This window comes from Melanerpes formicivorus, unplaced genomic scaffold, assembly GCF_026170545.1.
Source record: "Melanerpes formicivorus ecotype bairdi unplaced genomic scaffold, bMelFor1.0.p_v2 SCAF_7, whole genome shotgun sequence".
Classification (NCBI taxonomy): domain Eukaryota; kingdom Metazoa; phylum Chordata; class Aves; order Piciformes; family Picidae; genus Melanerpes; species Melanerpes formicivorus.
Window position 1 is genome coordinate 5,649,485 of NW_027142359.1, and position 14,589 is coordinate 5,664,073.

Below are 14,589 nucleotides of genomic sequence, written 5' to 3' on the forward strand. Positions count from 1 at the left end.
GCAATCAAAGCTTTGTTTTGCATGCTTTGACTGATGCAAAAAGCAGAAAATAAATATCTTCATTCTCATAACCTGATTGCCTGAGGGATTTACAATGTATATCCAGATGGCATATTGTGTGGCCTAGCAAATCAGTGCACGCTTATTAAATTTCAGAGCAGGAAGGTGCAGGCACCTAATTTCAGGCAAGGGAATAGCCATTTCATTTGATCAGCTGAATAATTCTTTGTTCAACATTTAGCCAAATCCAAGCCACATTAGCTACTCAGCTCTCAATATTCAAGACCATACACAAACAGACAAGCACATTCATCTCTGTCTTTGAGAATAAAAGCAAAGATGAAACTTTAAAGAACTATTATTCCTAAATCTGGTCATTAAATTCTGAAGGCAGGAGGCCAGTTTCCTTCTGCACTGACAGATTACCCTCTGCTGTGGAGCCACAGTCCTCAGTGAGTTTAGTACAAACAGCAACATGCTTTTTATTTTTAAATCTTCATGTTTGCTTAGAATATAAAAACATATATGGTGTACATGCCACTTTCTGTGCATTACCTCTCCTTTCCAGTTTTGAAGAGGAACAGTGACCACTTTCCAAGATTTTTTGTATTTCATCATGGCAGCATTACTATTATTATTATTCTGCTCTACAGAGATGCTTGCTGCTAGAACCTGAAGGAGTACTAAACAAAATGAGGATCACGATCATTAGTTCACAAGGGACATGGAGATGCAGAGCTATTGGCAAGGGCAAGAGGTGAACTGAAAGGCAGGGGAAGGGTTAGGTGATCTACATCCCTGCTTCAAGCCAATAGCCAGACCTTTGAAACAAGGTGTTGTCTGCTTTGTGCATTAATACCTAAAATCCTCATTACTGATTGACCCTACTATATGAAATATATCCATGAGAAGACCTAACAAAAACCAGTGTGAAATACAGGAAACAGCTATTGTTGGTATTTGTACTGAAGCTCAATTTTTACACCAGTTGCTACAATTATGTGCCGATTATAAAAATTAAAACTCAGTCTGATCATGTTTGACCAGCAGAAGGCAGTAAAATCCCAAAATGGAAAACCCCCCACCTTTCTTCACGAACCCAGGCTCCTGCTATTGAGTCCCAAGTACATGGGGAACATGGGGACAACGTCCTTCTATAAGATGTTAGGAAATGCCAGTTCCAGACACTGAAGAAATTCAAGTGACATTCTTCCCAAATCCTGTGGTTGTTGGGGTTTTTTTTAACCCCTTGGCTCCTGATACAGCAAATTATTGTTTTTAAGCAGCTTAAGACAAATGGATTAATGAAGAACCTACTTTACAAAAGAGAAAAGGGGAAAAAAGCCACCAAAAAAACCAAACCCAAACATCACAACCAAACCCCAACCAACCAAAAAACTCCCACCAACCCTCAGCACAGCTTGCCTAGAAGAAAGCAGAAACCAGAGGAATGAGAGAAGGAATGAGATGTAATTTTAGAAAAGAGATATAAAGTTGAAATGGAAACCACTGTTAGTGTGTGTTTACAAACACAAAAGTGTTCAGGTTGGGGACTGAAGTATCACCAGCCTCCAGAGAATTTGGACGTTTGGGAAGCATTTTGCTGTAGTAGAGTAAAAAGGCATAAGATTAAAACCAAAGAAACAACACACACACGGGGAAGAAGAAGAAGAAAAAAAAAAAAAAAGGCACAAAAAAAAGGCACAACACTGAAACGGAGCTGGAGGCTCCGTGAGGAGCAGCACCGTAGGCCTGGCGCCGGGGCCGCAATTCCCGCGCAGAGCCCGCGGCCACCCGCCGTGCGCCGCCTTTCCGGGGGCTCGTCCCCAGCTGCAGCCCAGCCCGCTTGGCTTCTGCCCTCCCAGTTCCTCCTCAGCCCGGCACACCTAGCTCTGGCCCTCCCTGCTTCTTCTCAGCCCGCCCCGCCGCCTTCCTCTCGCTCCTACCAGCTGGAAACCGCCCGTCCGCCCTCCAGACTACAGCTCCCAGCATGCCCGGTACGGGCCCACCGCCGGGCCCGGCTGACTGCCGCAGCAGAGCCCTCCGGGAGCTGTAGTTCCGCACCTCTCCCTCACGGCTGAAGCCCCGGGAGGCCGCTCGCTACCCGGCCGGCTGCGCCACGGAGCTCGCCGGGCGGGTAAGCAGCGACCTCAGCCGCCTTCCGGCTGCGAGCGGCGGGCTCGCAGCGGTTCTTCCTTGGTGAGGGCCGCGGCGGTAGCGCGGCCGGGAAAGCGTTAATGGCCCGTCGCCCCGCAGCGGCGGCGGATCCGTGAGGGGTGAGCGGCTGGCGCCGGTGGAGACGCGAGGCGGGGAGAGCGCGGCCCGCGGTGCCGGGCGCGACGAAACGCTTCAGTGGCGGCGGCCGAGAGGCGGCCGTTCCCGGGCGTACCCGCAGGCGGCGGCCCGGGCCCGGGGCTTTGTTCCCCGCCACCCCGTTTGTGTGTAGCGCTAGGATGGGGAACGCGTTCGGGGTGCTCCCGCTTCCCCAGGCTTCTTTCCCGGGTGTCTGTGTGGGCAGGCGGGTGACCGCCGTATTCCTACCGCCGGCGGGCAGCTGCGGTGACCGCGCTGCGGCCGACGGCTCAGCGGCTGGTTGGGGAATAACCGGGGCCGCCGGGCAGCTTCCCGGAGAGAGGCGGTTCGGGCTCCCCCCACTCCTTCCCCGGCCGTCTGCTGACAAAGCCCGCAGGAGTCATTGTAAGGGTACAAAGAGCAGCCTTCCCCGGCTGTGGAGAGCCCGAGTAGCGAGGCGGCTTCTCTGCGAGCAGCTCTTGCTTGGCTGGGCAGCGTGGGGGCATAAAATGTTCTGTCTTTGCTACGAGGTTTAAAAAGAAGATAAAAGATGCTTTTCTTCTGCTCCCCTTTACAAAGTATTTTTTATATTTTTCTCAATACGTATTTTTAGCTGGAAAGGGGGGTAACTCCTTGAAAAGGACCTTTTGGCTTCATTCTCTGTCAGGGACTTGTATGTGGGTTTTGCTGATTGTCATCACTCCTACCTCACTTTCTTCCCAGGCAGTGAAAAAGCGAAGGGGGTCTTCATTCTTATTTAATAAAGACAGTCACATTTCAACTTCATTCATCCCTTTCACAGTGGTTGCATTGGCAAGTTAAGTTACTTTTCAGTTGCTAATGAAAATAAACAAATTCTGATGTTATTTTTTTTCCTGTCACAATTAACAAACAGACCACCTCCATGCAGTCATCTCCCCTCAGCGACTGGGTAATGGGGGCTCTCAGAGAATGACAGGGCTTCATTTTTCATTCAGAGGTGTGTTCTGCTGCTCTGTGAAGTCGTATCATCCCAGATAACTTCTTAAGTGAGACAAGTTCAGTATAAAACCATTAGCTTTAGATTTTAGAAGAGGGGTTGCAGTAAGCCCGTTGGGCTTGAAGCCTTATTCATTGTGACCTCCTCCTGCTGCTGTTCCATTCATTTCAGTGGGACTATTACTGATGCCTTCTTACATTGATGGGAAGAGCCTGCGTTTTTCCAGTGGAATAAATGTGCCTGTTTTATGTTAGCATTCTTCTTGGAAGTCTTTTTCACATCTTTAGCATAATGCCAGGGAAAAAATGTAACTGGATGAAAGAAAAATGTACTGTGATGACCATCGTCTTTTAAAGGAAAATGAGCTTCTTTCTCATTTCAATAATTTTTCCTTCAAGCCCTTTTGGAACAGTAGAGTTGGTTCCATTTCTAATTTTAGCCAGAGGGAGCTTTTATAGGTATTGGCTTTTAAGACAATCAGTGGCCTCTGCATAAAGGGCTGTTGCTGATAGATCGTGTGGGGACAGGCTGGACCAAACACACCTCCTGATGAAGTCCATCTTAGCAGCTTTGCCAGCTAGAGTCAGTGTTATATTCAGTCTGTCTTTTTTGTTATTATTATTTTCCTCCGAAGCAAATCTTGAAGAAGAAGGCAGGAAATTAAAACCCATCCTTAAATTGTCTTTCTTTTCCTTCCCCTACAAAACCACATCTTAACATAAGGATAATCAAAGTAAGGTTGTGGCTCTTTGTTCTTTTCGCTAGCAAATAATGTCACTCTTGGCCCATATCTGTGAGCTTACATTGCCTCTTGTTCTGTCAAAAGCTGTCAACAGACCTTTATGAATTAACACAATAGAATGGTGAGAAAACCTGTGAGGGATGACTTGGGCAGTAGGCTGATGTTGTCCTTTCCTACCTACAAATCCCAGAAACAAAGCATCTGTGTGAGTACCCTTGGGCTCAGAACACACTGGCATGCTGACAGAATTGTTTTGGTTGGAAAAGACCTTTATCATCGAGTCCAGCCATAACACCTGCACGCTCTGCACAATTACGCTATCAATAGCTAGGTTTTACTTAAAATATGCTTCCAGTGTAAGATGGTTTAGTCTTTGTTCTGCTTTGGATCCCAACTCAATGGCTAATAACACAGTGAAAGGGAAATAATGTTCTAGATTCTCCTTGTAAAGTAAGGAGGTTATGTATGGCATCAGTGGTAGTGTGTGCTGCTGGTCCAAGTTTATTAACTGATACAGTTCATGTCATTACCTAATGTTACCAGAACTTAGCTAAAAATTCTGTGAGGGTTGCAGTGATGTTCCACTCATCAACTTTTATGTCCCACAAGAGCCCTGTTGGAAGCAGGAGCTCTTAATTTTCCTTGTTCTCTATGCAAGGGTTTGGGCTACCAAATAACCATCATCAAGAAAATCTCCCTTTGATCAGCTATTAAAGTGACCAATTGACAGAACCCATGCCATGAAGGAAGTTCTGTTAATAGCAGACTTCCTGTTGCAATGGTTGAAAAAACAAGGAAGTTCTGAGGCATTTGCTCAGATTTCCTAGAAATAAGGATAAAGGTAGTATATATTCCTTCTGTATTATTACCAGTTCAGGTTGCTTTAAAGGTGAAGTCAGTCTTATCTTGCAGTTCTGAGAGTGGGGAAAAGGGCATTCACTGCTACCTTCTTCCCTTGGAAAATCTATCAGCCGTTTTTACCAAATGGATCTGCCCTGTAATGGTTTTTACCATCTTTTTACCACTCTCATTCATGTAATACAGTTGGACTCTTGTAAGTAACACGACCAGACCAAAAAGCCTTTTTTGCACTGTAAGTGATAATTAGAAGATATGTAAAGCAAACAGGGATTTTATGACAGTGTTCAGTAATCATTTTTGGATGTTACCTTCCTAGCAGGTTAATTCTGTACAAAATTAGGTCTCTGTTACTCCATGCATTTTCGATACTCTACATTTTCTGTGCAGTACTGAACAAACATCTTGCACTTCATCTTTCAGCTCCTCCAAGGCCTGTAAACTGTGGCTTAGAAAATTCTGTATTAGAAATCTGAAACTAATGCTGGTTTTAAAATCAAGATTTGTTTATTGGTGCTTAGAAGCCCTGCTGGGAGGCAGGGTGGGGGTGGGGGTGGAAAGATGCTTGTTGCAATCTAGTCAGCAGAAGCATCTATTCTATTTAGTGAAATGCTTGGTAGCTCTGAATTTCCCTGCCAATTAGGATGAGTGTACTCATATGCCAGCACAGGTTATATGCTCTAGATCTGTTTGTTGTGCAATAGAGAGCTGTTGGAGAGCATTATATTTTATTTAGCTTTGTGTAGTAGTTTTATTGGTGTATATTTGGAATTAGATTATTTTATTACTTATTCATGGAAGATATGATTGCCTCTCCATCCCTGGTAGTGGAGGATTCTGCCAGTTTATTACTGTTCCTGGCCATGTTAGGCTTAAGTACCTGAGTGGGCTGGTGGTGATTCTATATCCTGTGTGCTCAGTGCCCATGGATATGTTTATAATTTTTGTTTTTACAGTAGCAGAATTGAACATCTCACAAGACAGCGATGGCTTTTTCTCTAGAATTTGAATATGGAGGCCACAGGGACAGATGAAGTAGAAAAGATAAAATCAAAGTTTATGTCTGCATGGAACAACATGAAATACAGTAAGTGAAACACTCATATGGTTAGATCCTGCCTCCACTGAATGGAATGTTTCTTGTTAACGTGAATGGGATCATGATTTAGAAACTTCACTAATATTAATAATAAAAATGCCATGTGGCCCTGGAAGCCATTTTTGGTTTGATGCTATTAACAGCCCAAGTAAACCAGCATCCTTTTGCTTTTCATTGCTCATATAAACTTGCATAATTTATCTTAAAATTACTGATTTTGAGAGAAGTAAATACATTGTGTAAATGGCCCTAGAGCTGCATAAACCTTTAAACAGGGAAAACATAGATTCATCTGCCCAGAGTTTTTCATATGTACTTGCTTGGAAAAAGTAGGAAGGTGTGTGAAATACAAATTCCACTGAAGCATCTATTTGACATGCTTGAGTAACATACTTTCCCACTGTTGAACATCATTAATTTGTTAATAAGCAACTAGATTTTGCAAGTGTTCCTTTTGCTAATATGTACTTAATTGTATTTTTATACTTTCTACCTACCTAGCTGTACAACTGAGGTTGCTCAGATTTACCACCAGGCTTCTGATAAATTTTATGAATTCTCATAACTGAGCCTTGGAGATGTCTGTGAGGATGAAAAGATCCTTTTCTTTTACTTTATTTAAGGTTGCCATATGGCTGAAGTGGAATAGTAATCGTTATACCCTGTATATGATAGGAAGAGTTCAAGAAACAATAGGAATTGAGGATATAAATTCCATAGGATTTAGGCTTAAGTGAAAAAGCTGCTATTTGGGGACACTGTCAGAACCTAAAAACTGCATTCTGACCCTTGAAATTTGTTCAGCATCATTATACTACCCCTTTTGGGTGTGAAATCTGCAGTTTAATTTTTTGAAGTATGTTAAATTAATCCTGTAGAAAAGCTGTGCTCTTCACGCACTTTCACTGACCATATGTGGAGCTTATTGTGTGCTATAGGAGTTGGAAACCTCACAGTATCAAACTATGCAGTAACAAATTCACAACAGAGACAAAACAACGTAGGCTCAGCTTTAGCATGCCTGTATCCAAACAATTCCTGCACAGTAGTACTGTTGTATTAAGATTCACACATCCATATATGGGTTACGTCATTACTATTAAACCAGAACTAACCAGTGTTTTGCAGAACTATTAAACTTCCTGTTACTTACCCAAGCAACCCCCAGTTTCAGTACATTTTCTCTGTATTGCCCTTCCAGAATTACCTTTGGCTTAACCAGATGCCATTAGCAGTGCCATTTTAGAATATACCAGTCACAAATTCATAGTTGTTTTGCATCTGTTTTAGGTTGGGTGTTGAAAACCAAAACTTACTTCAGTAGAAACTCTCCAGTCTTTCTGCTGGGAAAGTGTTACCACTTCAAATCTGATGGTATGTAAATAGCACTGGACTCATTCCAGCTTTAATCAGCAGGACCTCTGTGGATGCATTTTTAATCTGTAAGAAAGAAGATCATTACTGTGGAATTATAAACAGGAAGATCTTAGAAAATACTCATTTAAATATCCAATCCCACCTCTAATACATCCTGACCTGCTTTGTTCAGATTTCACACTGAAGTCTTGCTTTTTCTGTAAATGTTAGTGCTGTAATTTGCAGTTTACTTCATTTATCTAGCAGTTGGGAGATTTGCTTTCTAAAGTCTTCTGACTGAAATAGTGACAGTACCTGTACAGAGTCATTACACCAGCACCTTGTTACCATCTCCAGTATGTAGCGTTCTACAAGATCTCTCTCCACTTGACCATTTACCTGTAGGTGAATTAAGCAGCTGCTTACTTGCATGTCAGTGATTCCACTGGCACAGTAATGCTGGCTGTGTTGCTCTTTTCCTTGTCACCTGGCACATTTTCACTAGGTCTGCCTTCCAGTTTTCTTCTCTTTGAAACAATTGTTACTTTTTGCAAGTTTACTCTTGTTTTCTCATAGAATAGTTGTATGTTTTACACGCTTCTTCTAGTAACATGAGTACCACACCAAGTTATAAGATCAGTTGTGTTTTGCCTTACAGAATCTGGTGAACTCTCTGCAGATGGGTCCAACTTTGATAAAATCACCACAGAGATTTCAGGAAACGTTGAGGAGTTCCGGAAGGATTTTATTTCTCGAATATGGTTGACTTACAGAGAGGAATTTCCTCAGATCAAAGGATCTGCCTTAACTACGGACTGTGGTTGGGGCTGCACACTGAGAACTGGTCAAATGCTGCTGGCTCAAGGTCTTATGCTTCATTTTCTTGGTAGAGGTAAGTTAGGAGAGACAGTCTGTTTATTTGTCATGATAAACATGGGTGTTCTGTAGATCGTGTGATGGTCTTTGTGTAGCCCAGGCCTAAATTGCAAGTTGGTTTTGCTTCTAGACTCCTAATAAATACTGCAATTGTTTTATTGCATTACAGCAGTGTTCTAGCTGTTCCACTCTTCCATTTCTGAACAAAGGAATACTGAAGTGTATGATAGGAAGATACTGGAACCTCCACAAAAGCTAACTGTGAAGTAAAATACCACAAAACCCTTGTGATTCCATACTTGGATGTTGTTATCATCCATCCAAGTGTCCAGTTTTCTTGAAACTTGCTCATTTCTTGGAACTCAAGATGTGGAAAAGAGTTCCACAGCCCATAGCTGTGGGCTATGGCAAAAGTGAGGTTATTTTATCAGTTTTAAAGTTGTACATTATTCAGTTTCTTCTAGTATTACTGTACTGAGTTAATTGAGGGATTCTAATTGAACTTTTAATATATCATTCTTTGTGTGGAAATTCTCACTATTTCATTTCCTTCCTCTGCCCATGTACTTAGAGAGGAACTTCCCATTTTTGCCCATTTTCCCATGTTTCAAAATAATCCCAGTCACAGCTGTTTGAAAGAAGCAGCTATAGGAGACTTGGAACACTTTCTGCTTACAAAGGCTAAACTGGCATGTCCTCCCTGTACTTCTATGCTAAGCCACGTCCTGCATAGAGGTATTTATGGTTCTCAGAGTTAATCACCTTTTCTCTCCATCCTCTTCTCAATCCCTTTCATCATCTACCACATTGCCCCTTTCAAACAATTGATCATGTCCTATCTCACCACTGCTTGTTGTCAAAACAATCCAAAAGAGCCAGGCACTTCAGTTAGAGAGCAGACAGTGTATTGTTTACTCAGCCATTGGTTGGATCCCAAGAATCCTTCAGTAGAAGATAGTTCCAAAAGCCTGGTTTGATAATGCTTTGTACTTTCTGTGCAAATATGATGTAAGCTGTGAACATAGTCCCAAAACAGCTGCATCACAAAGTCGTCTTTCTTGGCAGTGCTGCGACTGAAGTGTCAGATTGGCTTACTGAATGTTCCTTTTGCTGTAGATATTGAAGTCATAAAACATTCTTTATCCCTTTCAACTGACTGCAAATAGCAAAACCTATAAAAATACTTCTGCTGAGAACACAAATCCCTGAAATAGAACTTTCTTTATACATACATTTAAAAAAGGATAGAAATCTGATCAGAAGCCTGCCTGTGAGTAGGAATGTGTTAATGGCTCATTGTGAAGTAACCCCAAACAAAAAAGCCCCAGGTTTATGTCTTTAAAATCCATGGTTGCAAAGAATTCCTTGCACTGTCCCCCATGCACCCTAATTTGGAAGGCTATTTGATGATTCCAGTGTGCTGATGTTTCTGGGGCAATCCAAATGCATAGAAAAGTAGAATATGTAGGTCTTTCTGGACTACTTTTCTCATCACCTACTCTTCTGACAGCTGGTGAATTATCTTTTGAAAAGCTTTTTATGAGGTCTGGGTAGCTTTTGAAACATATTTAAGTGTTTGCATGAAGTTTTTCATCGCTGTTTACTCTTTTCCCAGAGATGTTTTCATTATAGTTTAATGGTATTGTTTCTGTTACGAAGCAAAGCTTCACTGCAGTTCCTAGCTGGAATACTTCCACCTCCACTGCTATGTGGAATGTTCCAGATATTGCTGAATGATGTTATAAATGCGGTTTTATTTTAAATATTAAGGTACTGATAAGTTTTACTTTGAGATGCCAATGCTTAAGATGTGGACTTCAGTGTGAAGCTTGCAGTACAGAAATAGCATGTTGTTGTACTCAGTTTATGCATCTGCCTGGGTCTTCATTGAACAATTAACATGAGGTTTCACAGTGGGGTGCCACTTGGGGTCAGAGGCCTTGATGTAGGGTAGTTGTCACACTGTAAGGATGGGTAACAATGATTATTCTGGAGGAAAGGAGGCTGGCTCTCTACAGCTCCCTGAAAGGAGGTTGTAACACAATGGGAATTGGTCTCTTCTCCCTAGTAACAAGTGATAGGACAAAAGGAAATGGCCTCAGGGGAGGTTTAGGTTGGATATTAGAAGAAACTCTTCACTGAAAGGGTTCTCCCAGGGTAGTGGTTGAATACCCATCCCTGGAGGTGTTTAAAAGAGGCAGAGATGTGATGCTGAGAGACATGGCTTAGTACCTGACTTGGTAGGGTTAGAGAATGGTTGGACTTGATGATCTTAAAGATCTTTTTCAACTGAAACAATTCTATGACTGTGATGCTACTGGAGCCCTAGGTTAGATTTTAGAATTAAAATACAGTGCCTCTGTGCTGCCTCTTTGTTTCTCAAAGATTCTCAGGAATCACAAGGAGAGCTGCCGTTCTTGCTCTCCCATCAGGAAAGGTTCCTCTCACCTCTGTAATGGCAGGTTTTTGGACCTCCAAGTGCTTACCCAAATTCAGCCCACTGAGCAAAAGCACCTCATCTGTACTTTGCTTGCACATGGCAGCCTTCCCTTTGCCCTCGGGGATGTTCACTGGACACCTTCAGAGCACATTCAGTGCCTTTCAGAGGTTTCTTTATGCCCTGTGTTGCAAGTAGTTGTTTGAACTTGTGAGAGAGGCTTCCAGTCATCTCACCAGGGCAGCATTGCAGATCTCTGCATGTGCTGAACCACCGTTGTGGTTTTAGAAGAGCATTGTGTGTAGGATGCATCACTGGAGAATCCTTCAGCTAGAAATGCAGACTGTAGATACTGTTGCTGAATAACATTTAAACATGCTTGTCAGGGAATTTTGATAAAGAACTGACAAATGTGGTGAATAAAAAGATCTTGTCTTTTTTTCTGCTGATTTGCTGTGGCTTTTTTTTTTTTTAATAACTGACAAATCAGAAGAATTAAAAACAGCTTTTGAAACTCCTTGTTTGACAGGCATAAAACTTTTTCGATGATAATGAATAGCTAACTTCCATACTTTTAGTATGTAAGATAGTACTAACCTGTGCTTGTAAGCAGGTATTTGTGTATTTAACTGCCCAGGATCATGGAATCATAGAACTGTTTTGATCTCTCAAGGATCATCAAGTTCCAGCCATCAACCCAACACCACCATGGCCATTAAACCATGTCCCAAAGTGCCATGTCCACAGGCTTCTTGAACACCTCCAGGGATGGTGACTCCACCACCTCCCTGGGCTGCCTGTTCCAATGCCTAACCACTCTCTCAGGAAATAAATTTTTCCTAATCTCCAACCTAAACCTCCCCTGGCACAATTTCAGGCAATATTCTCTTGTTCTTTCACTGATTGTAGAGAGAAGAGACCCACCCATACCTCACTCCAAGCTTTCAGGGCATTGTAGAGAGGAATGGGGTCTCCCCTCAGCCTCCTTTTCTCCAGACTAAACAACCCCAGCTCTCTCAGCTGTTCCTCACCAGACCTGTTCTCCAGACCCTTCACCAGCTTCATTGCCCTTCTCTGGACCCACTCCAGCATCTCAATGTGCTGGGCCCAAAACTGAACCCATTATTCAAGGTGTGGCCTCAGCAGTGCTGAGTACAAGGGCATGATCACTTCCCTACTCGTGCTGGGATCATGGAGACTGACCTCTCTCTCTGACAACATAACCTGTCAACAAATGTACTGTTAGCATTTTGTTTCACCTCTCATTCAGCAGATCATACTCCACTCTAATTCTTTGTTTACATTTTAACATCTCGGTATGTGAAGTACCTATTGCTTTAAAGAACATGGGGAGAAAGGGGTGTGCCTTGCTAATTGGACCAAAAAGTAAATATTTAAGCTTAATATGCATCTTAAACTGTCTTGCTGCAGCCTGGGTCTGGCCAGATGCGTTGGACATTGACAATTCCGATGCTGAATCATGGACAGCCCACACAGTGAAAAAGCTGACAGCATCATTTGAAGCATCACTTACAGCAGAGAGAGAACCCAAGATCCTGTCAAATCACCACCGGCCAACAGTGAAGAGAAACCGTGATGACAGTGAAAGGAGAAATGAAGTTTATCATAGAAAAATAATTTCGTGGTTTGGCGACTCTCCACTGGCAGCTTTTGGCTTACATCAGCTGATAGAATATGGAAAGAAGTCTGGGAAAATTGCAGGAGATTGGTATGGGCCTGCAGTTGTGGCACACATTTTAAGGTGAAAATGCCTTTATTCTTTGTTGTTACTGTGCCTTACACATCGCGAAGAAGCATTGCAAACTGTCGTGAGATTACTTCAGCTTAATTGAGCATTTAACGGAGTAGCAATTCAAGGGAGCAGTGGGTGCAGGGAGGGAAGGAGCAGTAAGTGCGGGAACTGAATTCTGAGCTTTTGTTCAGTCTTATTTCAGGAAAAACCTGATATTCCTGTTTCCTTTGGGCAGCAGAAGTCCCAAGTATCTCTCCCAAACCTGGGCTTTAAGCAGAGCTACATTTAATGAAATGTTCTAAAAACTAACCACTCTTTCAACCTTGGAACATGCATAACATTATAGATTTTTTTTTTTTTTCCCGTCTTCTTTTTAATACTGTAACCTGGGGGCTGTAATGTACTGATAGTGTAATGAAATGTCAGAGCTAAAATTGATGTTTTCAGCATTTCTTTGCACACATCAAATTCTTGTGAAACTGTAAATGTATGGCACTATTAATATTATAATTATATCACAGTAAAAGTAAAGGGTCTGTGACATTCAGTGTGGTTAAAAAAGAAGTCGAATGTCAAACTTCTCCATAGGTTGCACGTTAAGATGCAGTTTCTTTCAATATCACTGATTTTTTTGGATTTGATTTTTATTTTTTATAGCTTGATATGCTTATTTCTTAGTGGATTCCAGTATATCTATAAAACAAATCACTAGTAAGTCATTTAAGCCGCAGAAGCCCAAGTTCATCCTTTTATATATGTGTGAATGGAAGAAATTGGTATGTAAGTATAGAGGTGTATAGCTGTATTTATATTGTGAATAGAAGAATTTGCTATTTAAGAATCAAAATATGTTAATCTTAAGTGAACCTGTGCTGAAATAATCAGCTGTATGTGTGCAGACACACAAATGTCTTTGTTAGCATCATGTATGTGATCTATTTATTATTTTTTCTGATGATAGAAACTGACAGACTTCTTTATTCTTGCTTTGAATTGCAGTAGCCCTTTTACCTAACATTAAAGGGAGGGAATTTGGTCCAAGATTCCATCCAACACAAACCCACCTATCATTTCGACACTGCAGTTCTGGTGTCCCCATCATAAGAATGACACAGAACTGTTGGAGTGAGTCCAGAGGAGGGCCACAAAGATCATCAAAGGGCTGGAGCACCTCTGCTATGAGGATAGGCTGAGGGAGCTGGGGTTGTTCAGCCTGGAAAGAGGAAAGGCTCTGGGGAGACCTTGCAGCTGCCTTCCAATACCTGAAGGGATCCTGCAGGAAGGTTGGAGAGGGACTTTTCCTAAGGGTGTCTGGAGACAGGACAAGGGGGAATAGTTTGAAGCCGAGGGACAGCAGGTTTAGACTGGATCTTAGGAAGAAGTTCTTCAGTATGAGGATGTTAAGACTCTGGAACAGGTTGCCCAGGGAGGTTGTGAATGCCTCCCCCCAGGGGTGGTTAAGGCCCTGAGATTGGATGATGGCCTGAGGTTGGATGAAGCCTTCCGCAGCCGATTCTAGTTGTGAGGCATTCCTGCCCATGGCAGGGAGGTTGGAGTAGATGATCTCTGAGGTCCCTTTGTACCTGAGCCATTCTACGATTCCTGCTAGCTCTCTCTCTCTCTCTTAACAGCAGCACTAACAATGTATAGCTCTCTCATAACTGGAAAATTACTATATTAAATGATTCTTCAGAGTATGGTATGGAATAAAGGGATAGTGACCATTTAATGCAAGCCTGTGTTAAAGCCAAAGGTTCATCTTCTCTCTGGAACACTCTAATTTCTTTATTTTCTTTTAGTTTTTAGGACTATTACTCTTCCTCTAAATTATCTTGCTGAAAGTTTTGGTGCAGCCTTACAGCTTTTTAGGACCTAGCCTTTCTTTCAACAAGCAATGCTAATTTGTGCTTAGTTGTATGAACTGAGGTCAACTAAAGAGATCTGTCAAGTTAAAAATAGTATTTTTGTCAGCAAATTTAGCCTCAAGTGTCCCAATACACACGACAGAAAATTGTTATGGACAGGCAGTTGTTATAAACAGAAAGAAATTGGGTAGTGAATATGAATTTTTTTGTATGTTTCTTTGGGGCTTTTTTTGGTGGGTTTCATTGGTTTTTTTTCTAAATGGCCAGATATTGTCATCTTGGCTTGGGAAAAACAGGTTGTCATATACAGTGTATCTTGGTATCCAGTCTTT

General features: G+C 42.1%; 1 protein-coding gene across 3 annotated transcripts in view; it reads left to right on the forward strand.

Moving 5' to 3' along the window:
• Positions 1 to 1,936: 1,936 nt before the first annotated feature.
• ATG4C (autophagy related 4C cysteine peptidase) overlaps positions 1,937 to 14,589 on the forward strand; it is a 28,317-nt gene continuing 15,664 nt past the window's right edge. Inside the window, exons 1-5 of one of the 3 annotated variants that reach the window (XM_068140786.1) lie at positions 1,937 to 2,137; positions 5,828 to 5,958; positions 7,261 to 7,344; positions 7,985 to 8,218; positions 12,071 to 12,401. In XM_068140786.1, coding sequence (XP_067996887.1) covers positions 5,883 to 5,958; positions 7,261 to 7,344; positions 7,985 to 8,218; positions 12,071 to 12,401 — 725 coding nt within the window. In that variant the 5' untranslated portion in view covers positions 1,937 to 2,137; positions 5,828 to 5,882. Of the gene's footprint in view, positions 2,138 to 2,184; positions 2,277 to 5,827; positions 5,959 to 7,260; positions 7,345 to 7,984; positions 8,219 to 12,070; positions 12,402 to 14,589 lie in introns of those variants that run through there. The other 2 variants (XM_068140787.1, XM_068140784.1) reach the window with 2 other exon arrangements.